Source organism: Coccinella septempunctata, chromosome 7, assembly GCF_907165205.1.
Source record: "Coccinella septempunctata chromosome 7, icCocSept1.1, whole genome shotgun sequence".
Classification (NCBI taxonomy): domain Eukaryota; kingdom Metazoa; phylum Arthropoda; class Insecta; order Coleoptera; family Coccinellidae; genus Coccinella; species Coccinella septempunctata.
In genome coordinates, this window is record NC_058195.1 from 7,512,773 (window position 1) to 7,539,420 (window position 26,648).

At 39.7% G+C, this 26,648-nt stretch overlaps 1 protein-coding gene across 7 annotated transcripts in view; it reads left to right on the plus strand.

The window, feature by feature from the left end:
• Positions 1-26,648, plus strand: part of LOC123317479 (rap1 GTPase-activating protein 1) — a 345,747-nt gene that overhangs the window by 214,200 nt on the left and 104,899 nt on the right. For all 7 annotated transcript variants that reach the window (XM_044904039.1, XM_044904043.1, XM_044904042.1 and 4 more), the window contains one exon: positions 11,111-11,300. In XM_044904039.1, coding sequence (XP_044759974.1) covers positions 11,111-11,300 — 190 coding nt within the window. The remainder of the gene's footprint in view (positions 1-11,110; positions 11,301-26,648) is intronic.

The following is a 26,648-nucleotide window of genomic DNA, read 5'->3' on the forward strand; positions in this document are numbered from 1 at the left end:
CACTAAAAACTCAGTGAAGTCAGCGTTAGAGGGTCCTTCAATATCCAGAAAGGCAGCTACTGCAGAGACCAACAACACTATGTGGCAGCCTATTCAGTCTGCCGAAATTCTTACATTAAAATACGCAGCGACCAGAACGGTTAAGTGGTGGAGCTTGTGAGATGCTAGTCTTGCCTCTCTCTGGACAAGAATGTGAAGGGAAAGGAGGTCTTATAGCATCTCCATGGATGCGGTTGAAGTAGAGCGGTATGCCCCTGAAATCATGAGGCATGCTGTTCTCTGGAGTCTTGAAAGTTTGTTTTGGGTTTGTTTGCGTTCTGTGCAGGACCACCAGGTGATGTACAGTCAGTGGAGCTGCTTCGACGCTATTCCCCAAGTTTTTCCACAAACCCTTTGACAGGCTCAGAGGGAGTGTCTGGCTTTGTGGATGATTGAATGAAATTCTCTCCTCCTAGTGAAGGACACAATAAAGGTTTTGCAAGAGTTGACGCCCAACTGCTCACCATCACACCAACCTTGAATTACGGTTAGTGTTTCCTGAAGAACAGATGAGATGATTACATCGTCATTACCAATCAGCAAAACAACTACAGTCCCTGGCCAGTTTATTAGACGCACTGAGGATTTTTTTTATATTTACTGGTATTGCTCGAGGAAAAAGTAGAATATTGTAATTTCATTTCCACAGAATGTTAGTTTCATCTACGGCTCTCATTAAATTGTTCTATTTGGCATTTATTTTTGATGTTGTAGTATTAGTACTTAAGTATGAATCAGTACTATGTCTTCCAGTGGACGTCTTGCATTCTGCAGGTTCGGACGTTATTTCGATAATCCACATATGAAATCATTATCTTAGAATGCAGCAAACCGAACAATTCTGCATTGATAGTATGAAGCTCTCATAGCTACACAGGGTGGCTCAGCAAAATATTAGAATTTCATGTTTAATCATCAATAAATCAATATTTTTTATTGAATATGATATATTATATGTGAAAACCATTTACAGATGAAGTATATGTAACATATACATTCAATTTAATAATTCAATATTGAGATTTTGCATCGAATCAATGCGTCTAATAATATGGCCAGGGACTGTATGTATATCATCCGCAAATTCTTGAACGGTTACGTCAAGCGAGCTGATCTCTATTAGATCGTCAACCAGAAGGGACCAGAGTAGGGGTGACAGCAGTCCTCTGCCTGCTTTAAATCTAAGTGTTTCGTCGTAAAGCGTAGTCATGATGTTTCTTGAGCTCAGCATTATGCTGACCCAGTTCGATATGGTAAGAGGGACACTTGTCAGTCCTCACTAAAGACTCAGTGAGGACAGCTCTAGAGGCTCCTTCAATATCCAGAAAGGCAGCTACCGAAGGACCAACAACACTGTGTGGCAACCTCTTCCATCTGCCGAAATTCTTACGTTAAAATACATGCGCAGTGACCAAATACATACCAGATAAAGAGTCTCGAATGAATAACGTGTTGAGGCCCAATACAGGGTGTTCCTCAATTGAACGTACAAACGAAAAGGGGAGATTCCTTAAGTGAGTTTAAGAAAAAAAAGTCCCATAAACATGGGGTCGCAAACATTTCGTTTTCGAAATACAGAGTGTTGAAGTTTGAATTTTTTTCGAGTTTTTTTCTCATAGTATCTACACTTCACAAGATATTCAACTGAAATTTGGCATAGATATTACAATTTAAAGTTTTCACCACGTGACATGGCAATTTCGATAGAAGATCTACAGGGAGATATTTTTTCTGGAACACTGCCACCTGTTCTTCTGCAGAACTTTTTTTTGGTGGGCAACTGTTAATTTGAAAAAATGTAAAAAGAAGCTTTGTTCTTATAATAAACTTCACCTTTTAAAAAAACAAACGTTTTTTAATTTGATGTGTCAAAACTGGCACTGAATTCATTCACCACAGATTACAAACTGGCCTTCCTATCATAGTTACGAGAATTTCGAGAGAATCGCTCGAAATTTTTTTTCTCGAAATCGTTGGTAGATACGACAAAACTACAAGAGACCGAAAAGTTTAGTATAAGAACAAAGCTTCTTTTTACATTTTTTCAAATTAACAGTTGCTCACCAAAAAAAAGTTCTGCAGAAGAACAGGTGGCAGTGTTCCAGAAAAAATTTCACCCTGTTGATCTTCTATCGAAATTGCCCTGTCACGTGGTGAGAACTCTAAAATGTAATATCTATGCCAAATTTCAGTTGAATATCTTGTGAAGTGTAGATACTATGAGAAAAAAACTTGAAAAAAATTCAAACTTCAACACTCTGTATCTCGAAAAGGAAACGTTTGCGACCCCATGTTTATGGGACTTTTTTTTCTTAAACTCACTTAAGGAATCTCCCCTTTTCGTTTGTACGTTCAATTTAGGAACACCCTGTATATCGCCGTATGATATTCATTGATGCCCGATCCTGGTACATAATTGCCAAAATGCAAAGTACGGGGTCCGCACGGGTCCTCATGATCTTCTCCCCATCCGCGGGCTTATAATTTTTCGGCGTGTAATAAATAAGGATTACGGATACGAGTGTCATGTTTAGAGTCCAAATTGCCGCCGGCAATTCATTTCCGCCAGTCGTTCCCAGCGTCCGTAATTCGTTCGCTGGGCCCCTCTTCATACGCCGATGACGCACCAGAGGATCATCTCGTTACCCCGGTCGTAAATAAAACGTCGCTTCGAGAATCCACCTACCCCCGCGATCGTTCCGAAAATAATAATTAGTTTAATCTGCCGATTATCTAACACGCGCGTCCGAATCGCCCCTAACTTGATGACTGCACGCGAATGCTAATGACGGTCCAGGGGTGGTGCCTGTCATCGAGAAGTGACGCGCTAACGACGCCGTTCCGTTAATCTGTCACGAGGCGCGTTTTGACCGTTTTTCTCCCGCTTTTAATAAACAAACGCGCCCCGTATAAAAAAACGGACAATTATTCAAAGTCTGCTACGTGATCCTCCGGATTAGTTTACGGACGTGACGTGGTGTTCAAAATTGCGGGAGTGTGCGCTACGAGCAATTTGTTTCGTGTTGTTTTTTTTTCCTTATATATTCTTGAATCCGCAACAACAGAGCAGAGTTGATTTAAGACTAGCGATAGTTCCTTGTCGTTTTAGGTAAATTGGACCCTGATGGAAATGATTTGCTTTTTCATAGGCGTAATTCATTCTAGTTCTAAAAATGAAGTAGATAAGAAAAACCCAAGCTTAAAACTACTTTTAAAGAAGATTTTTTTGTGGAAATCTCAAAGTTCGAATCCAGTCCCATAAGGATCGATTGAAAAACAAAAATCAATGACCTTGACCAAATCATCCTCATAGTTGGGGAGCCCAAGAGACATTTGAAGGAATGAACTGAGCCAAGATTCCTAGGGGATTATGAAACTCCTTATAGTGTCGTATAGTTGGGGAGCCCAAGAGGTAAATTCGGGATTTACTCGAGCGTGTCAGATTAATATAAAGGAAAATACTTTAGACTCTGTAGAGTACCTCTACCAAAAATAAGACCAGTATATTGGGGGAATTGCGTAGGACAGCCTGTCAGAATGGTAAAAAAACGATCATTGTACATACTCGAGCGTTTCAGATTAAGATATATGAGGTTATTTACATGTTGAACAGTATATATTCTCTCTGACAATTTAAGCGTGACGAAAATGTGTGGAAGGGCGCCAAACTTGCAAAAAAAAAATTCACGTGTACATTCTCGAGCGCGGTGGCTTTTTTCTCATTTTGAAGCTAATGATTCAAGAATAACGAAAAAAAAATAATCTGACAGTTTCAGCGTGCTGAAACGATAAAAATTGGTCATAAAGGTCAGAAAAATCAGTTTTTTTTAATTATCTCCTCTCCTGGGCTTCAAATTATTTTCGCATTCATCATAAAACTTGTAGAGCATAACATTTTCTACAAATTTCGTCCGAAGCAATTTTTTTTACGTTCGAACGTTTTCAAGATATGCGGCGATGAATGTACATCAGACTGGGTTTCTACTTTGACCTTGGCCTTTCGCATGTGTGGCTAAGCTCCTCGCCCTTATTACCGTCTAGCTCGAAAACGGTTGAGGGTATGAAAAATTACTTCAGACAAAAGTTGTATAGAATTATATTATCTACAACTTTCATAATGAATACAGAAACGATTAGAGGTATAGGAAGGGAGATATTTTTGAAAAATGCCTTGTTATCATCTTCAAACTGTCAGATTAAGAAAACCACCCTGATTAGTGTCAGATTAATAGGTCAACATGTCTGCTACACCGAGATTAACCATCTGTATGAAAATCTGACTCGATCGAGTATATACAAGTAACGATTTTTTTTGCATTTTCAAAGGACCGCTGTGACCTTGCGTCACGTCCAAACTGTTAGTCTCTTGAAAAGTAGCTTCCTTTGGGTCCAATTGACATATCCTCTAAAAATCTGACCCGCTCGAGAATTTTTGTTTACCATTTTCAACTTTTCCATAACGCCAGCCCCACCACGCAAACTGTCATAATTGTCACAAAGAATCTTCAATTTTCCCGATGGTTTTTGATGTTGAGTTTACGGCAGTTGGCCTTTTCTTCCAAATTTTATACGATTTTATTCTTGACTCGTTGTTAGCTTCGTTCTGGTTTATATTTTATTCCTGTACTCATTGTTTTTCTTCCATGTATTGTTTGATCGTCAACGACCGATGATAACTTGAACCTAAACTCGTTTGGGAACTGTTATGGAGGAGGATTTTTTCCGCTTAGCTTCGTTGTTAATTCGAAGATACCTCTCGTTAGCGATTGTGATATGGCCGCAAATAAGCCAGAATTTCCCAGATTGGTACGAGGCGCGCATATAGAAACTCTTGTGAGAGGCCTCGTCGGTTTCTCATGTCCCTCAACAAATTTCTCCATGAGATAGGAATCTGTCGGTTCATTTCTGAATGGGATAACGAGTCGCTCCATCGTACTAGTCTTCCTTGTCGCCAGATAAGGCTTAGCGATAAATACACGAGCTATATCTTGCTCCTTTGATTGCACGATATATTCCGGGAATTTTGTATGGAGAACGCACACTGATTTTGGTTAATTACATCAAATAGTGAACGTTTAGATACGGGTATGAGATGAATTATTTAAACAAACAAGGAAATTTTCATGGTTTAAGGTTTTAGATCACTAAAAACGATTTGTACATTCGCCATCCAAGTTTTCCCGGAAAACCAATAAGTCAACTTATCAATTTTGATAGAATAATCGACAAAGAACTCCTAGCCTTCATTCGAGGGCTGAAATTTGAAGAATAAACAGTATCTTCGTCTTTGACTGTAGATCAACAGATCAAGTGAGCCACAAGTAATGGTGCAGTGGTTCTTATGAGGTGCGAATTCGAGTGATAATCAACATATCTCGTCGTCCACGGCTAGAGATCCAACATGCCTGTTCGAAAACCTCCAACGGTATCAGATCGCGACCCGACATCATCGCCGACATTGAATTAGCACCTCGACGAAGCGTTACAACGTCCGCAACTGCTCGCGTCTCTCCCCTTACAAGCCCGTATCCGCTTATAGCGACTCGAACCGCGAATTTAGTGCGTGTCCGCATAGTACCGCAGATGGGATACGATAGGTCGGAAGGTACACGTCGCTATCCGTGTAACGCCGTCTCCGGGCGCCATAAACTGTCCGGTCCCTTGACCCCTTTTCGACGGGGAGCGGTCCGACCGCATGCGGCTTCCGCGGTTTTGGTCTGGTTTCGATGCTGCGGTCGCCACATTCTGTGATTGGTGCACTTCGTTGAAGGATGTTGTGGATTGTACCGAATGATCGACACGCTCTTACATTTAAAAACGACAAGCAATCTATCTATCTGTTTTGATACCACAAATTGAAACAGCAAGGTATTCATTAAGTTCGCAGGTCACTAGAGTAGGTACTTTTCGCTCTATGAGTCTAAGCGACTTCACTCCTATGATGGGTGATGGATGCCAACTTCTCTGCAGCCTTGTATACAGGGCTCCATACAGGGTGTTTTCAAAGGTGAGGCTTTTTTTTCGACAGAAGGTAGAACTCATCAAGATAAGTCGTTCAACCACAAATTGTCTATATAAAATATCCTAGATGTCCGAGATAAAACCCGTTCGACAAAATTTCATTGAATTTCAAGTACGGGACTGTGGAAGGTGACTCCGGCATCGCAAAAACGAAACAACACATAAACATATGGGGAATGGTTCAGTACCAAGTTCACAGGATTAGATGCATCAGTTCACTTTTTAGAGAATCATAATGGTTGTATCGTGAAAGAAAGTAGAGAATCGAGGCAGTTTCTTGAAAGTGCTTATGTTAGTTATGTTGAAAAAGGGCCATGATTTTTCCCCATTTTTACGACGATTGTTGGAATGTTCGAACAAGAAGATTGCGATACCTATTGTGAAAAAATTCGTGAATAATTTAGACTAATTTTATTGGTGAGATGTTGAAGTATCATTCTATTTTTTACACTTGTGTCCTAAGTCTCTTCTATCAGTTGGTATCGAAATCAGTCATTTCATAAAATTGTGTAAGTTACTAAAAAATAATTAGATTCGGCAATCCTAAGTTTCGATCTTCATTACCACGTAAATATCTAAACGAAACCACATCTGAAAAACTGTCTATGGTCGTATTAGGATCTATTTCAGTCATCATTTTCAATTTTTTTTTCAACTTTGTCAGTTTGAAAGTTTTTTATAGGTGATTTTTGGTGAAACGCTTCATTTTGACCAGTTCTACCCTCTGTTGAAAAAGGCCTTACCTTCAAATACACCCTGTATATCTAAAAAAGAGATGAATCTGTGATTACCGAGAGAGCTGTCAATACATTTAGAAGCGTCAAATGCCCACCTTTTTATGGTATTTTTGCCTCGTTATTCGAAGAGAAAAGTTCTCTAGGAAACGGTTCCGTTCTTGGACAATGTTCTGAAGCTGCTGAAGCGCTTTTTCGGAAAAGATAGATTTCTACAATTTCACCTTTACTGCAATCCTGTTCTCTCAACCTTCTCGCCTGTCCATGGTCCTTATTGCTTTTTTGTATGGGACTCACAAAATAATCGATAGTTGACTCGTTGAAGTTTGCTGCAACTGAGTTGTTTTCAGAAGAAAACCATAAAACTGTCGCTTCAGAACAGCGTTTATCAACTGTTGATGAACCTTTTGCAAGCATATCGAGAAAGTTCCACATTCCATTCTCCCTCTAACAATATCCAACAATAGTTTGAGAGGTATGTTCATTTCCAACTTTGCGCGAATATTATCGAAGCCACGTCTAGAGGGATTCGCAGATCATTCCGCACAACTGGTCTCGATAAATATTGTAACATCCGATCCAACGAATAATAAAAATGTCAAGTAACCATGCTGGATCTGCTAGTCGTCGATATAAACCTAGACCAATTTGAATATTTGAAAAAAAAAGTTATGGGAACTTTTATTAAATTGGTGCCGAAAATATTTTTGATGGTTTTCGGCACTAATTAATTCATTCATAGTTAGATATCTTCATTACGCGAAATCGATTGAAAATGGACCGGTTCTGACATCCACTTTCGGGTCTCCACAAAATGATTGCTTTTTGAAGCATCTACATTCCCCTATAGACGTGGAAAGTGACAAAATTTTGCAGCATTCTCATCGAAAGATTTAGTAGATGATTGCATCGCTGTAGCAAGATCCTCGGGCATTTGAAATCCCTACCTGTTTGGACGGCATGATCGATTGTGAAGCGTTCAATCCTCGTGATTAGGTTCTTCTTCATCTCGAAGGTAGAATCGAACGGCGCTATCGGATTTGTTTGTTTTAATCAGACCCGATCGCGTCGGTTTCTCTGAGACTCCCAAATTAACTCTCTACAGTCTAGAGATCGAGAGATTAGACCCCCTTCGTGCTATTGTTCTTTGCGTCATCCGACTAGTTTTCGAACGTCGATCTCCGACGATACAGTTCACGAACCGCCAGATTTAGATCTGGCTACACGAATATTCCGCTAGTAATACTGCGGATAGATGATTCGAGTACATAATTTATGTCTTATTTCGACAGTATCATGGGCAATTTGCACGAGGGTTACGTATGGCGTTAATGATTTGCTGCCATTGATACAGCTGATCTTACGATATGGTTACAACATTAAAGGTTTTCGGTGAAAAATTCGGAACGTTAAAAGAGTATCATTTTGGTCAAATGGCATTGTTTGTCAATACCGATGGCAGGTAATGGGATGGATGGTATTAATTGGCCTTCAAGGTGTTGTGGTTTCACGCCAAGTTAGGGTAGGAAGGGTCAGGGAACGCTGAAGAAAAAATATTGGGTGCAGACCTAGAATTGTGGCTTGTGGATGGTAATCATCTAAACTCAGATTGTGATTAGTGCCTATGTTACTTGTAGGCTTCTTTTGATATTCCTTGAAGGAAGTACGAACGTCCAGTTGGTGAAATATTGAGTAGGAACTCTTCTGCATTTAGTATGGCATTTTTCCAGAGAGATTATACCACTTTTCTTATAATAAGAGTGATTTGGAGAAGATAGCTTTAATCTTTTGCCATTATCACTCCGATTTACACGTTTTTCACCCGAAAGGAATGGCTTGTTCTCCAGATCATAGATGTGGACTGTCTACATGCCAGAGTTTTCACTTTGCAAAGTTTCTCTTCTGATAAGTCTTTCTTCAAGAGTGAAACTGAGGCTTTCTGCTTCCTTTCCTCTGAGAGGATAATATCAGTCCACTGGCATTCAATCAACCCCGACAGTTTAGTCAGTGGCATTCACGAGGATTGAACCTGGCGATAATCGACCGAATAATAACCGAAAATCGTCCAAACCGGCCCCGGTTCCGATAAGAATCGACCATAAACAAAAATTAGCTTATCTACCGTGCTCATCTGACGTGGCAACGATGACTACACGCTTATTACGGCCCTAATTAAGTCCTTCGGACAGATGTTCGGCTTTTCGTCCGTTATTTGCTCTGCGACGAGGCGAAACGATGTCACGTGCTTGATTAGAGAAGAGAATAATGCGATATCAGGATTTTGATCTTCAGATTTGGCACGGAAACAAGGACTATCCATGAAATTAGAGACAAATTCGAATTCCAATTATAAACGTGTACTGGCTGTCCCAAAATCCTACACCAGCATTGATTTCTACTTCATTTGTGCAATAAATTGCTGCCATCCGGAAAAACCTCTTGACAGCTGATAGCTTAAAGCTGATGGAGCCCTTGCTCAGACAACGCGTTATCATTGTTGAAAAATTATTGAAGTTTGGTAGCCACTGTTCGCCATAAAAATTCAACCATCTCATTTTCTGGCCATAAAAGGTGACTTGTTCTCGGCATCCTACATAAATGGAAGTAGATTATTAAACTACAACCGAGGGTCGGTTAATAAAGTGTATTGAAATGCCGTATTAGCGTTCAAAATAGCCGCGGTTCCTCAAATACAGCTCCCAATTACATAATGCGCCGTCTTACTGCCATTTATCCTCGTATTTCTCAATCGATATCCCACCCACTGCTCTGCCTTTTCACAGAAACCATTCATGTTGAATAAACACAATCTCAATATGAGCCGTATCTCTTTTATATTTACCCACGATAGGATTGTATGAATAATAACAAGAAGTCTGCTCGGAAATTGTGACTCATCCAGTGAAACTCGACGGAGCTATACGAATCTAAGAAATCTGGGCAGATATCGATGTGGTTTTCACTTCTGAACTCCCCGCAGAGCTAAAATCTCGGCGAAGATAACGCCGCTGAAGTTGCATCTACTCTACTACAATTTAATGGAGTGAAAATACGTAAAGTTTGGCCCTTCTGGCGATATTACCCTCGACGCGCTGCATTTTTTAATTGGAGTCGAGAATCTTCGCTGAAAGTTTGAGGCCGACGCGAATTGTTGGGAGAACATTTGTTGTAGGGCGAATTTAATGCTCGAAAATGAAGTTTGAATAACTTCGGATGAAACGGTGGGCATATCCTGCTGAAAACGAGTACGTGAAGAACCAGAGCTACGTGACCGGTTGTGTTTGGGCTTAACAGCGTAGAAGGATTTTTGATGGAGTACCAACAATGGAAATTTAAGCCCTGTAACACCTTATTCTTGGTTTTGGAAGTCAGCAATCTCCATTTAATTTCCTTTTGAGAAGGCAGATGAAGTATGATTCATTTCGGATTTAGTTTGATATGTCCAAGAAGAAGATGCATCGAATTTTAATGTCACCCTTGAGATTGCCCTTCAACTAGCAAGATCTGGTTGGAAAAAATGTACCAAGTCATGATGCAGTACCTGCCAAAGTTCAAATCGATTTTCTTGTTATTCGAAAACCGTTTCACGGCCAACTGAGTGTGACTAGTTAGATGGCTTAATAAAGGGGCGTCGAAAAGTCACGAAGTAGATGAAGGGGGTAAAACAAACTCAAGCCGCGGAAAATGACTTCCACGTTTTCGTGATAAGGCGGCGAACTGACCGTAATTGGCGTTATTTATTTTGTCCTCACGGTAGAATATGAAAAATGACAGATTACTGTTATTAGGGGTACACTGAGCTTCGCAGACTCATTTGTCGGAAGTTACGAAATGTAAGATCTGCTTGTATTGGGAACTGTTCGTCCCTGTTTTTTAATTAGAGGTCTGTTTGGGGAAGCTCGGAAACTTTTTCATAAATCTATCGATATGTAGGAACGGTGACTTAGCTCCAGCAATACGTCTAAGTAATCATAAATCATTTTATTGGTTACTGCCATGAATTCGAACGTTTCCGTGCTCCTTCTCGGCTACTTGTTGACCGGAGTATGCGGTTCCTTCAAACTCTAAGCATATCTTGAACTATGAAGATTTCCCCCGAAATTCATTCTCCTGTAGCATTCGCGTTCCTATGAAGCTTTAATGGCAGACCTTCGAGAGCACCCTGTATGCGATAAACCCCGAGATGAACCTGACATTCCCACGGTTCTTCCCCAACGCCCAGAAACGAACGTACTTTCGTTATCGAAGTGCGTTCGTAATTATTTCGCGTACAGATGCTGGTACCCGTATTAATTTCCGATTTTTTCCTTTCGCAGAAGACACCAGCAGAGCAACACCACGTGGCATGGCACCCCCATCATCGGCGTCAACAGTCCGGCCCATCACCACCGAGTGGCGCACGAGAAGGTCAAGGCCACCACCAACGACATGTTCGAGCTCATCGAGAAAATTCAATGTTCCCGGCTAGACGACCAAAGATGCATGCTTCCCGTCTCCTTCAATCAGGTAGGTCTTCCTTCTTCTATCGCTGCCATAAAGTAGTAGGTGTTCAAGAACGTTTATAGAATGTGGGGTGTGGTCGCTTGTTTATTTCGAATGAAATCCAGGAAAAGATATTATTCAAATCGTTGTCTATATGTGGTCAGCGCTTGTTTCCATGTTTCACCTCACTCCATAAGATATAGTCCGGTCGAAATCGTCTCAAAACATTCAAATCACTTCCCAGGCTGAAGGGAAAACTATTTGGGGAGCCGACGATGCTAAATCCGGTTTTACTCCAGCGTCGTGGAGACTTAGTGGATTTTGAAGATTGGGTGGTGGAAAGAAAAACAGGTTCTATCGATGTATGCACTTTCAGCGGTGGGGAAAGCGTCTGCAGGTTCTCAAAGATGTATAAAAAATCGTCAGGTGAACATACTCGAGCGTGTCAGATTTTCCTGCAGATGGTTAATCTCTATGTTGCAGAAGTGTTAACCTATTAATCTGATACTAATCAGGCAGGGTTTTCTTAATCTGACAGTTTGAAGATGATAACAAATTTTTTTTTTCAAATATCTCCCTTCCTGTACCTCTAATCGTTTCTGTATTCATTATGAAAGTTGTAGATAATTTAATTCTATAAAACTTTTGTCTGAAGCAATTTTTAATACCCTCAACCGTTTCCGAGTTAGGGTGATAAGGGCGAGGAGCTTAGCCGCACATGCAAAAGGCCAAGGTCAATGTGGAAACTCAGTCTAATGTACATTCATCGCCAAATATCTCAGAAACGTTCAAACGTACAAAAAATTGCTCCGGTCAAAATTTGTAGAAAATGTTATGCTCTACAACTTTTATAATGAATGCGAAAACAATTCTGAGCCCAGGAGAGGAGATAATTCGAAAAAACTGATTTTTGTTACCTTTATGGCCAATTATTATTGTTTCGGTTAACTGAAATTGTCATATTATATTTTTTCTATTATTCTTGATTCTTTATTCTGAAGCAATTTTACATTCTCTAAATCGATTTCGAGTTAGAGGGCGATAAGGGCGAAGAGCTTAGCCACACATGCGAAAGGCCAAGGTCAATGTAGAAACCCAGTCTAATGTACATTCATCGCTGTATATCTTGAAAACGTTCAAACGTAGAAAAAATTGCTTCGGACGAAATTTGTAGAGAATGTTATGATCTACAACTTTTATGATGAATGCGAAAACAATTTGAATCCCAGGAGAGAAGATAATTCAAAAAAATTGATTTTTCTGACCTTTATGACCAATTTTTATCGTTTCGGCATGCTGAAACTATAAGATTACATTTTTTTCATTATTCTTGAATCATTAGCTTGAAAATAAGAAAAAAAGCCAACGCGCTCGATAATGTACACGTGACGCAAGTTTGGCGCCCTCCCACACATTTTCGTCATGTTTAAATAGTGTGGTTAACATGTCATTAACCACATATGTATATCGTAATCTAACACGCTCGAGTATGTACAATGATCGTTTTTTTTTTTTACTATTCTGACAGGGTGTCCTAGACAATTCCCCCTATATACAGATCTAATTTTTGGTAGAGGTACTCTACAGGATCCAAGATATCCCTCTTTATATTCGTCTGACACGCCCGAGTGTCGAATTTTCCTCTTGGGCTCCCCAACTATAACTCACTCGTTACTTTTCTGCGAGCTCGCGATCCTCGATAAAAAATCACCCTCATTCCGACGCGGACCAATTGAAAGTTAAGTAGACGCTTGGTAGAGCTGGCAGCTCGTTATTTATTGCATCCTAGGAAGTGATCGCTGTTCGCGCGAACAAAAAAATAACTAGTATCGAAGCAGGTAGACAGGCTACGTTATTAAGCCGTTCAGTTTTTGAACCAGATCGCCGGGCAAAAAGCCACTTGGAGTAAATAACTCTTTTCTTCTCACCTTGTCGGCGTATCTCATACGGCACCTGTTAATTGAACGTGTGCAAACAAGGTTTCCTCGACGGACGCGGCAGAAAAGAACCACATACGCGGATATGGCTCGTTTGCGAGCCTTTGTATGGGCTCTTTTGTCAGGCGTAGGGTCGTGTAGATTTCATGTTCGGCCGGTCGGTGTGATAAAGCTGTCTGCGATTTGGCACGCTGCACGACACGTATACAGATTGTGAAATCGAAGCGTTTCATTGCGTTTTGCGTTGATTCGTATTGTTCCCCAGCGTGCATTCAGCGCTGTTATGATATAATGGATATCGATTCGAGCATAATTTACCCTCTTTTTTGCTTGCTCATACCAATTTATTGTAAACCCTCGCCGAGCCTCAAAATGCGGTTTTGTGTGACTCATTCATCAACTCATCATATTCTTAAATACTTTGCGTGGCTAGTTGAATTTGATGCTTGACTGAATTCCCAAAAATTTTGAGGTTCCTTCAGCTCTTCTTGAAATACCATAATGGAAAATGAAAAAACCAATCCCAAATAAAGTTGTGTACAAAATTTTGAAAGGACCGCCAGGCCAAGTACCAATTTGCAACGTAATCAGATAAGAATTTATCGAAATAATGGGTGAAAGGCATTGGGTGAGTTCATTTCCTGGATTGGCGACCGCGTTTGTTGGAAAACTCCAGACTTCTCTTCAGTGGCCTCATTCTCATTCCGAATAATGAACCAAAAATACAGGTCGAGTCTTTGACTCGTACAAATATTTCAACCGTAGATTCTTGAGGTCAAAAGAAACACTTTTTTCCCATACCATTTTTTCCGATTCAGCCCTGATAAAAAGATATAGCCAAAGTACCCAATTTTTCAATTTTCACAGATAGTCATTCGGGGTAACTGAGCGCAGTGGGTAAGTGTGCGCAGTGCGTATATCTCGACATTGCAATGTATGAAAGAGGGGTTCATTTGGGTGAAGCAAGGGCGCAGAATCGCCATATTAGTTTTTCATAGGAGTGCGCCGTGCCACGTTTCTTTAACTTTTTATCTGCAATCAATCAAATTCACTAGTTTTCTTGTTAATTTTTAGCATCTCTGCACATTCTGCCAGGTCCAAGTTCCGAGTCCCTCAGTGTTAAACAATATTTTATTCGATCATGGGCATATTAATCTAAATATATAATAAAAAATTTCAGATTCTCTTAGCTGATCAACTCTATATGAACGTCAATTCAAATTTTGGCTTACTGGGGAAAGTGTGCGCGGGTAAGTGTGCGCATAAATTCATTATATGGGCATTAGTTCAGTGAGGAATAAATTATGACATTGTTGATTTTCTTGGTTAAGACTCGATCAATATTGTCCTATTTGTTCAGAAAAATATGAAGAGCCACCAACAGGGGAATGTATCAAGTGTTGTGTTCACCAGGAATTGTGGCACGAACAATAATGCACTGCTTGTAAAAAGGCGCTTCTGTATTGACAATAAACAGCATTTCTCTAATATTGTAACATTTCGATGACATTATTTTGTTATTTGTTTTGATTGTGTGGTTCACTAAGCACTGCGTTCACTTACCCCGTGAGGGTGCGCACACTTACCCGCAATACGGGTCATGTGAACGCACTCCGACTTTCTCTATTAAATTCTTTTTTGTGGAAAGAAAACGTTTTTGTTTGTTTGCTTTTTGATGTTTTCTTATAGATCAGAAAATGCTCTATCTTATGAATATGTTTTAATTTTCCTAGCTTCAACATTTGAAACAGGGTATGGCTTGAAAGGCAAAAGTGCGCACAGTTGGCTCCAATGACTCTACTTTTCAATTTTTGAACATCAAATTAGTCGAAAACGGTGTATTATACGGGAAAATATGAGGAATACTTTCATTTTATAAAACGTTCAAATATTCATTAGATAGTGTCCAACTTAGTTTCAAAAGTTGAATTTTTGGTTTTTTTATGGTACGTAATGGTCACAATGAGAAAATTGAAAGACGTGGGTGTGTTCGAAAAAGATTAATCAAATAAATGAAGAACTATATTCCGAAATTCATTTCGTTCGATAAAATCGTTTGTGAGATGAAACTAAAATTTTTCTTCAACAGCTTGTAACTTTCAGACTGAGCCGATTAGGAAAAAATGGCAGAGGAAAAAAGTGTTTCCTTTAGCCCCAAGAATCTACTGTTGAACTTTTTGAACGAGTCAAAGACTCACTGAAGAGAGATTGCGTCTCATCGCACTGAAAGCTCCCACAGAAAAGTGTCATAAAAAATGTGTCATAAAATCAATTCCTGCCCAGCGTAGGTATAACCAACGCGAACATTAAATCAAATTTCCACCCGTAAGCTCGGAACGCGCCACATGAATTCACACACCTTTCAACATAAATCTCACTCGTACCCTATTCAATGTACTCCGCCGGTGAAAAAAAAATCTACTCGAAAAGGAGATTTATCTTTGATTTATACCGATGCTCACGTTCCGCCGTACCTCGAAACCGCCCCCCATTCAAATTGGGGATAATCCTCCCCTTTGAATTCTCCATTTGCCTGGCCCGAAGACTCGGTCGAAAAAGGTATTAAAATCCGTAACGATTCCGGATCCCGGCAATGGGATAGTCCGCGAATCACGTACGGATCAGGACGGCGCGGACGACGAAAAAAAAAAAGAAGAAACCCCGTCTGTCCCCCCTTCTACCATTAATCTCCATTTGCGGGTCGGGGTGACTCTCGAAAAAAGTTGGGCTGAAACAGCTCGCCCCCGAAACGCGATCTGACCTCTGTCCGGAGCACGACCTATCGGCTTTGTTCGGCCAGGTTTTTACATGTTTCCACTAGATTAGGCGTAGATCACATCAGCGGGGAGTGATTAATGCGAACAGGGCGTCAGGGTACATGATCTAAGGGATGTGAGTGCTCGCGTAGCTCACTATTTGAATACTTTCCCAGTTAAAATGGTCTTTTAAACTGCGTTTTCAGCTCATGTTTTCATCGTGATCAATAATATTATGATCAGCGTACAGAGTGGGAGAAATGAGAGGGCAAAGTCAGCTGATTTTTACCTCTAACACCAAATTTAGAGGGTTTAGTGGTCACTTTGCGTGAACGAACAGGTTTAGGTCTCCTGATTTGCTAGTTTGTTCTAATCATCTCACCTGTATATAGGCAGCTCATATTAAGGATTATATTCAATGGTGGCGCACTGTAGGAAGTTTCAACCATCTCCTAGCGCCTTCAACTTCGCATTCAACATATACGAGGATATATTGAAAAATTTTTGGCGTAGTGTAAAACCAACCAAACTTCAATGACAATATATTTTATTACTCAACATAATCTGTCTTAATTGGATACATTTATCACAGCACAGACCTCTACAGCTTTTATTACCTCCTCGTTGGAAGAAAATTTACTACCTTTTAAACTTTTTTCAGTTGAGGAAAGAGATGATAGTCGGGTGGAGCCAAATCTGGAGAATAAGGGGGGTGTTCTAGTAATTCAAACCCTAAATCATGTATATTTTGCATGGCAACATGAGATTTGTGTGCAGGGGCGTTGTCCTGCAAAAACAAAACACCTTTGGATAGCTTTCCGCGTCTTTTCTCTTTAATTTTTTCCCGTAGAGTGGTCAGTAATGTCGAATAGTAATCTCCGGTTATTGTTCTACCCTTATCCAAAAAACCAATCATGATTACTCCATAGCAATCCCAAAAACCTGAAGCAAGAACTTTTCCAGCAGATTTGTGGACACGAAACTTCTTAGGTCTTGGAGAACCAGAGTGTCGTCATTTCATCGATTGTTGCTTTGTTTTTGGATCGTAGAAATGTACTCAAGTCTCATCCATAGTAACAATTCGGTTTAAGAACTCTACATCGTTTTCAAATCGAGCACAGATCGAACGCGATGTTTCTACCCTTACACGCTTTTGGTCAACATCCAAATATTTGGGGATCCATTTTGCAGCAATTTTTCTCATGTCCAAATTGAGGTAAACTATATGATGAACGCGTTCGTATGAAATATTCAGTGCTTCAGATATCCGTTTTAGCCCAATTCGATGGTCTGATAAAATCATGTCATGAACTGCATCGATATTTTCGGGGCCTGACACAGAAACTGGCCTTTCCGATCGGTCATCATCTCCAATGAAAAATTCACCTTTTTTTGAAGCTTGCACTCCAATTTTTTACGGTCGCATACGAAGGACATTGATCACCAAGGGTATTAAGCATATCTTCGTAAATCTGCTCACCTCTTAACCCTTTTAAATACAGGTACTTGATGATGGCTCGATACTCCAATTTTTCGATTTTCACAATTTCATTGGACATCTTCTTTCTTTTAATTTATTGCGTATCTCTGGCTTCCTTTTTTGACCTAAAACTTCACACTGACACTTCTACAGAGTTATTGTTCGTTGCTATGGTAATGCAGTATTTTTTTAATGCATGGAACTGGTCTAAGCTAACTAGATATCAATACATCCTCGTATCTAGTTCGTTGTGATTGTGGGTCTTTGTCAAGCTCAATTGTCGGAATATTTCTTATTATTTCAAAGTATAGAACCATCAGGTACTTCTTCCTTGAAGACATCAATATTACACTGTGTTTTTCAATTTTCTATCACGTTAGAAGGGAGACTTTTCTGATGAGTTCAAGTTCTTGGAATTTTCAGGAATGAAGCTATGAAAAACTGGGATCCACACAAACTTATCTTGAGGAAAACCCTTAGAAGTCAGCTAGCTCGTTCAGAAAAGCTTAGCAAAGACTTTTTCATTTGTCGTCGTACAGCATAAACTACACTATTTTTCCGTTCTCATACCGTCCTCAACCGTTAGGTTGGAAAGCATCTCCACAGGGTTCCAAGGATCCATTCCGACAATTTCATTCTCAATTCCCTGTAACGCATGGTCGTCAAGTAGGAAGTTTACTCGTATAGCCCCAAAAGGCCAACGCTAGATGGGCGATCCGACGTCTGTTTGATTGTGAAAAATGGTCCGTATGTGGCATAGATCCTCCTAGAATGCGGCTTCCCAGTATAGGGGACGGCTTAAACACAACATACCACCAACGACAAACAAAAAGTTTGATCCTCGATACGAGCTTAGCGTCAATACAATCGAAATTTATTGCGATGGGGATGTTTTTTGTCGGAGGAAAATCATATATGTCTTGTTGCAATGTCCAATATTCCCTCGCACTCAATTCCTTATGGAAAATAAGAAAATTTGGGTGTAATAGCTGTGAGAACCCCAATGAAGGTTCTTGAATATTGATTACATTATTGTGTGCTTGAAATCGTAACCTCAAGTAGAGTCGACATAAAACGATAGCTGTTTTTTTTTCTGGGCTGGCATTAGATATCGAACTTCAATTAAAAATAATTACGTCGTTTTTTTCCCAATGATCGTTCATCACCAGCTTTGGTTTGCGCGTTCAATAAATCATGACTTTCGATAATTGCCATCTGTACAAACGAAGGTTGTGTAGTGATTCGTTAAAAAAAACAAGTCCTGTATGCTGGGACGTTGATCTCAAAAAGAAATATACTATGAAATAGGTCAGGGAATGGTGTATCCTTTAAATCGTTGACCATCCTGGTCTCTTAGTGTCGTTGAGAACAAAATTCGAGGAATGGATAAGTAAAAACAAAATTCAACGTACTGGAAAAAGTATAAGTTTCTGTACTTGCACTTCCATTGACTGACAGAAACGGAAATTCCTTCAAGCTTATCAAGAATACATAGCAAGCTATATCTTTTTGGATGTCGAACCTTCTCGATGACATATGATCACAGAAAAAGAGTATTTTTATGTAAGATTTTCTCCACAGAGTTTTTTGTTTGAAATTTTATATTATTTAATTCATAAGGGATATGATGCACTCTATACATTTATTGCAGAAAGATATGAATTTCAATCTACATTGCTGATCATCCACTTCGAGTTTTAAATTAAACTTTAGAATTCTTACATTGTTCTCTTTGATATTTCATACGCGTGATCGTCTATGGTCGATTGAAATGATCAAAATGATAAAATGTCATACTTCATTGAGTTAAGCCAACGTTTAAACGCGAGTGATATAAATGATATAAGGGTGATTCTGAGGGTATGAACTACTCGTGCGAATCATTTGTTTCAATTACATTTTATTCGGTCTAGAGAATCATCTATCAAGTGTATGCGGGAAGTGTTTTAGTACAGAATTTGTTCATTTTATAGACATCACCAGGGTAAGTCAAACTCAATTATTTGCCTGATAGTTTAGTCACCTTGTGAAAGCTGGCGATAATTTTTATCTCACGTCATGTCAGTGCCATTTATACTTCAAAACGTTTTCTTCGGAATAAAAAGTTTGTAAATCTTCACAATTGACTTTGATGTCTATCCAGTTCTCGAGGAAACGATTCGACCAATCCGTTCAAGCACCCATCAGAGTCGATCTTGCATCAGTGATTCAGTCATAAAAAATGAATAAACTTCATTTTTTTAATGATATGTCATAACTATCAGCCCACATGGGGCAATTAGAATTAGAATCGACGTAATATAAATTGAAGATTAGTGTTATCCGGATAGCTAATTACTCATTCATTTTAGTTTTATCTTCATCTGGGCGAGTGTGCTAAAGGCGGCCATACACATCGAGGAGAAGCATGAGCCTTCTGCAAGGACCGTGAAAAATATGATCTATGGTTCGAAATCAAGTAAAATCTATATAAAAATTTTTTCTGACAATCACAACGTTTTGCTAGAGGGACCACAAGGAAAAATATAATTTTTCTCGAAATCAAGTTGAAAGAAAATATTCTGTAAAAAATCATCCTACGAGATTGCTCAGAGCTCGATTGTGTGCACGTCTTTAAGATACTCCATATTATTGCGATCATCATAATCATCATCGCATGAGACATAAAGAATGGCCAGAAGATCTCCCGCTGGTCATACGCATGTAGGCACGTTTAACAGTGGAACATAAACGGTCCATTTTTTCGTTGTCCAATTAAGAGGTGGGCTTCATCTATAGACTTCTTACGCCACCCGTTATAAAAGACAGCAGTATCGTTTTCATCGATTGCGGACGTATGATTTATATACGTTCTCCTCGGATATCGATTTTAATAGATGTTGGAGCATACATCATCTTCGAGATTTTAATTGAATTCGCATAATTGGTGTTCGATGACAAATTTTATCGCATCGGAATCCATTAGAGAAACGCTTAGTACGTGATTGTGATGAATGAAATAACGAATAACAGCTTGTATCCTACGTATTCTGGATATGGAGAATTTTTTTCAGAAACGTATTACTGTCATTTTTAGTTATTTAATGAGATGAATACGAATGGAATTTTTTCAGTTTTTCCTTTTTTAATCTCGAATGGGAGTTATTAATTTCGTCTGTTTTGATTGCTTCTAAAAATGAAGCTTTGGGAGTGGGAACGAAAAAAAATTGGTCTCTCGAGCAATTATCGAATTCCATCAAAATGCCTCGTTTTTCTAGTCTAGGCGATTAGGTGCCAATTTTCGATATCGACAAAAAAAGTTGAGGCCACTTAATAGAATATGTTGGCGTTTTGAATATTTTTTACGATTTTTGCGATATGATGCCCTTAAATGTTTCTCAGTTCATGAGGAAATCAATTCAAAAAGTCTCATGCCAGAAAACGATGGTTTCTTATTAAATTGATATGAACTTGATATAATGGACAACCAAAATCAGCTTCTACTATGAGACATTAATAACAGTCAAAGCCATTTTCTTCAATGGACCCAACTCATTATTTCTACTTCCAATAAGAGTCAAAGCTAAGTATAGCCGAAAAGGTCTATCCCGTAGATGTTGTGTTCGGTTTCAACGTGTCTATAAACACATTATCGATTGTGTTTTGCAGCAGACCCACCTCCGCGAGCTCGAACGTATCGCGTGGACACGGACACTCAATTAAAACTACTTTTTTTTTTTGGTCGTGTTTTGGCAAATCGTCCTCCGTCGGATCCTGCTAATGGATCTAGTTTTTTTTTTGCGTCCGCGTCGTTACACCTCCCTTGGTCGATTGGTGTCGATATACGAACCGTAGGTACATCCATTAATTATTCAACAGTCATACACGGCCAACCGCGCAATCCGAAATTGATATCAATTTGTTACGTTCGACAGATGGAGGTAATGTCAACTGGTAGCTGTGAAGGTACATGCGTGATGGGCTTCATGCGATTTCATTAGATTGGTGGTAATGGGTGGGTTGAAATCGAGCTACTGCTTCGAAAAAATGAGGTGTTTCCACTGGTTTTTAAGTACGCTGAATGTGAACTCACTGAGCTGCTAAGCCAATAATAGCGCTTCTGTTATGACGGAATCTGTGTATAACAGCACAAACTCCTTTTCGTAGTACGGATCCTTTTTGTTGTAAAAGTTAAAGTACCTACACAAAGAGTTTCAGGAGAGAGAAAAACTGAAAGAAAAACACACTGGCTTAATCATCTGAGACTGGAACACTCCTTGGGAGCTTTAACACCCCGAGATCTCAGAAGCATCTAGGACTTAGCAAGAATATGATTGTGAGACCTATGGGGGAGTAGTTTGGTTTGCTAAAACAGAGCACGAGGAAAATACTCGATAAAGTATAAAAGCTTGCCTGTGCGAGCATCACTGGAGCTATGAGAACTTGCCCAACTAGAGCACTTGAGGTCATCACAGATCTCACCCCTCTACATCTTGTAATCTAGTGATAGAAAGGTTGGCCATGAGGCCATCCCAAGAATATCTCAGGGAAGGTACAGGTAGTGAGGGAATTAAAAGTCAGAGAACTTGGTCCTCTCTAAACAAGTTGGTACGTCTCATCATCGAACCTACTTAGTGATGTTATGATTAAAAAAGTAAGCATTGAGAAGAAATCTAACACTATGCTTTGTAAAAGGGAGGAATGGGAAAAGGAATACCCAACCCAGAATTTCAGAGTTTATACCAATGAATGGTATACAGATTATTCAAAAACCACGACAGGGGCTGACGATGGAATATACGGGGCAAGCACCAAGTGAACACTAGCGTTAGACTTCTGCTCAACAGTTTTTCAGGCAGAAATACTTGCTATCGAAGATGCGTGGACATAAACCTGGAAAGAAACTATCTGACATAGTGAACCATTCTGATAGTCAAGCCGCTATCAAAGCACTGAACTGAAAGCTGATATGGTAGTGCCAAAGGAAACTCAATGAAATAGGCGAGAACAACAAGGTCTCCATAGTCTGGGTTCCAGGTCACTCTGGAATCAAAGGAAACGAGGAAGACGATACACTCGCCAGAAATGGATTACGAACGCCACTTACTGGTCCAAAGCCTTTCTGTGGTAAAGGAAAATGCAACTATGAAAAAGAGTTTCTGGAGAAGGTAGAAACTAAAAGAGAAACGCTCTGGGGGAATCTTTCAGGAATGGATCTTTCCAAAAAGTTCCTTCGGGCTTTTGAAACTGAAAGATCCAAGAAATATTTGGAGCTCAGTAAGGATAAGTTATGTCTCCTCACTGGCTCTCCCACAGGATATTGTCGCTCTAGGAAATATATGATAAGAATGGGCAGATCATGAACTGACGAGCGTAGAAGAGGAGGAAACTCCTGTTGACCTGGTTACAGAATACATCACCATTGCAGATTGCAAGCTTGCGCAAGGAATATCTCGGACAATAAAATTATAGGAGGAATGAGTACTTAACCTCCTTAAAGTCCTCTCAGATATACGATATATTCATTTGAACTCTGGAGCCCGAGCTGTAGACGTAGATGGAGGGCACAATAGACTTTAAGATGGCAATGGAATGTAACCCCCTCACTAAACTATGATCTTACTGGATCCCTTACATGGCAATGTTGCCTCGGCAAGCACCCAATGATAATGGGTTTAGCAGAATTCTGTGAGTAGAAGGATTAAACTCCAGATCAGCTGGTGACAGAATGCCTTGCTTTGCCAGAAGGTAAGCCCCACTGAAACCATATCACATACTAGAGTTTACTAGATGAAACTCTGGTACTGAATGGCGAGCTGCAGATTGCATTTCGGCGAAAACAGCTCCGATGGAGGGCACAATAGATCTTGAGGTCGCTGTGCAACGCAACTTACTTTGAAACCTGGAATCTTCGTATACCTTAACCCCTATTTCTACCTAAATACAGAACTCTTATGGTCAGGAGCTCCCATCTCATCTCTGATGCCTGGTGAAGCTATAGAGAACACTTTCACGTGCAGTTTTGATAAAAGGACATCATGTATGTCACTTTCGCCATAACTTTCTCAAAAATGTCCTTGACGTGACCAACCTGACATGCCAAATAATGGGACTCGCTCGTTGTCCATCGATTACGTTGATATAATCCACCTGTATGTCGATTCCATCGTACATATCTGACGTATCGTTTTGTGCGGAGTATTTGGCATTATCAACGTTACATCACCTGACCATAATAGATCGATATCAATGGAAAAGAAAGCGGCCCGAAGTCCGTTTCGGAGTAATCCGAAAAAAAATGTGTGTGATGGAGATTCGGCCATCGAATCGATAAGGCCTATTCCGTACCTGTGCCTTGTTCATTAGGCCGTTCGCATCGTCTGTGTACGGAGGGGGAGACGATGCCCCTTCTGCGGCCAGAGATTTACGTGACACATTGAAAATGGGACTTCGATTGACCGACGCGGTCGTAAAGTTGCGCCACATAGGTGCGTTCTATTCGCAATTTTATTGCCGTTTGTTGAATTCTTCGCCGTGGCGCGACAACGCATGGCGCGAAGCGGATATTTTATCGTCGACGTTTATGTTCGAATATTATTGTTTTAGGATGAATCGAGTGTTCGGTTGGCATAATATGGTCGATTGAAATCGAATTTTCCGAGGACAGTCAGGGTTTCAAGGTTGGTCGTAGGTTCGGAAGGGTTTTGAACCTGACGTTCCTTGTCTTCTTTTTTTACCAAAAACGGTCCATGCAGGCTTGATCGGGAAGATCGGGAAGTGTCCACCTCCTCAAGGATTGACATTTGCTTCCAAGACTTCTCCTCGTGACATACATTTCTAATTACGAGGATGTATTGATATCTAGTTAGCCTAGACCAGTTCCATGCTTAAAAAAAATATTGCGTTACCATAGCAACGAACTATAACTCATAAGAAGTGTCAGTGTGAAGTTTGAGGTCAAAAAAGTGAACCAGAGATACGCAAGAAATTAAATGAAAGAAGATATTCACCGACATTGTGAAAATCGAAAAATTGGAGTATTAGGCCATCATCAAGTACCTGTATTTAAAAGGTCAAGGTTAAGAGGTAAGCAGATTTACGAAGATACGCTTAATACCCTTGGTGATCAATGTCCTTCGTATGCGACCGTGAAAAATTGGAATGCAAGCTTCAAAAGAGGTAAATTTTCCATTGAGGATGATGACCGATCGGGAAGGCCAGTTTCTGTGTCAGTTCCAGAAAATATCGATGCAGTTCATGACATGATTTTATCAGACCATCGAATTGGGCTAAAACGGATATCTGAAGCACTGAATATTTCATACGAACGCATTCATCATATAGCTCAAGTCAATTTGGACATGAGAAAAATTGCTGCAAAATGGATCCCTAAATGTTTGAATGTTGACCAAAAGCGTGCAAGGGTAGAAGCATCGCGTTCGATCTGTGCTCGATTTGAAAACGATGTAGACTTCTTAAACCGAATTGTTACTATGGATGAGACTTGGGTACATTTCTACGATCCAGAAACAAAGCAACAATCGATGGAATGGCGATACACTGGTTCTCCAAGACCTAAGAAGTTTCGTGTCCAAAAATCTGCTGAAAAAATTCTTTATTCTGTGTTTTGGGATTGCCATGGAGTAATCATGATTGATTTTTTGGATAAGGGTAGAACAATAACCGCAGATTACTATTAGACATTACCTTCCACTCTACGGGAAAAAATTAAAGAGAAAAGAAGCGGAAAGTTATCCAAAGATGTTTGGTTTTTGCTGGACAACGCCCCTGCACACAAATCCCATGCTGTCATGCAAAAAATTCGTGATTTAGGGTTTGAATTACTGGAACACCCCCCTTATTCACCAGATTTGGCTCCATTCGACTATCATCTTTTTCCTCAATTGAAAAAAAAGTTTGAAAGGTCGTGAATTTTCTTCTAACGAGGAGGTAACAAAAGCTGTGTAGATCTGGTTTGCAGAGCAAGAAGAAACATTTCTTTTGAAAGGTCTAAAGACGTTGCAGGTTCGCTGTTATAAATGTATCCAATTAAGAAGAGAATATGTTGAGTAATAAAATATTTTGACATTGAAATTTTGTTTGGTTCTATAGTAGGCTAAGAATTTTTCAATATATCCTCGTACATCCCCTGGAATCACCATATCTCTGGCAACTCTTTCCATCTGCTAACTGAAGTTCACATCATCGATGTGACCCCTTCATACAGGCTCATAATTTTTTTCTGATCGCAACTAAATTCCGATTCGATGTCCCATTATCTTATTCTTCTTGCGTTCTCTGCATCGTGAAACGTCGACTTTATGCACATGACAGCGGTAGCCAATTTCCACCCACTACGGATCGCCTTGTACGGCAGATTCGCTAAATTGAAATTTCAAGACGTCTCATCTCGAAAATCGGTCAGGGCGCTCGTGGGCGAACGCATAATTACAGCAACGATCTCGTTTCGGCGTATTCGCCAAAAAAATAATTGGGAATTGGGTAAAGCGCCGAAGTTGAGGTCGAAACGGAAAAGAAGAACGTGAAATTTGACGACCTCTGTGTTCGCCTTTAATCGTGACATTTACATAATATGGAATGGAAGATGAGGAGGTGAAGTATGTCATTCGTACAATACCAATTCATTAAGCCTTATCTGTTTGTTCAGTGAACATTGGGCAACTGACTGCAGGAATTATGTCTCGGTTTTTTATCTCTTCACGATTTTGAAATTTCGATATTAATTTCGTTGTTCCGATTAATCATAGTCATCGAACTATCTGAAGGGAATGATTCATTCTCGATGCTCACAAAACGACAAGTGAAAGATGGCGATTCCTGCGATCTAATTTGGAAAAAGCATAAAATCCAGGTCGATGAACTTACATTCATGGATTTTCCCTCCTAAAATCGTCTCTTTATTCTATCATCGAATGGTTGACCGGATAATCAAAAGTTTAGTGTAATTCGCATTAAAGTTCTAGGACATTCCAATACTTTGGTAGCTATATCAAGTTGCCATCGTAAAACCCTTTATATGTCATTTAGTGTTTCGTGGAGATCACATTAAACAGTCATTGAACCGAAGTCAGAAAAAAACTATTTAAAACGATCTCATTTCATCGCATAAGTAGGTGAAATTTTTGTCAAAATTTGCAGATTTTCCCTGAGAAATTTAAAGTAATTCCAGAATTCCTAAGAAATTTCAATTCATTTTTAA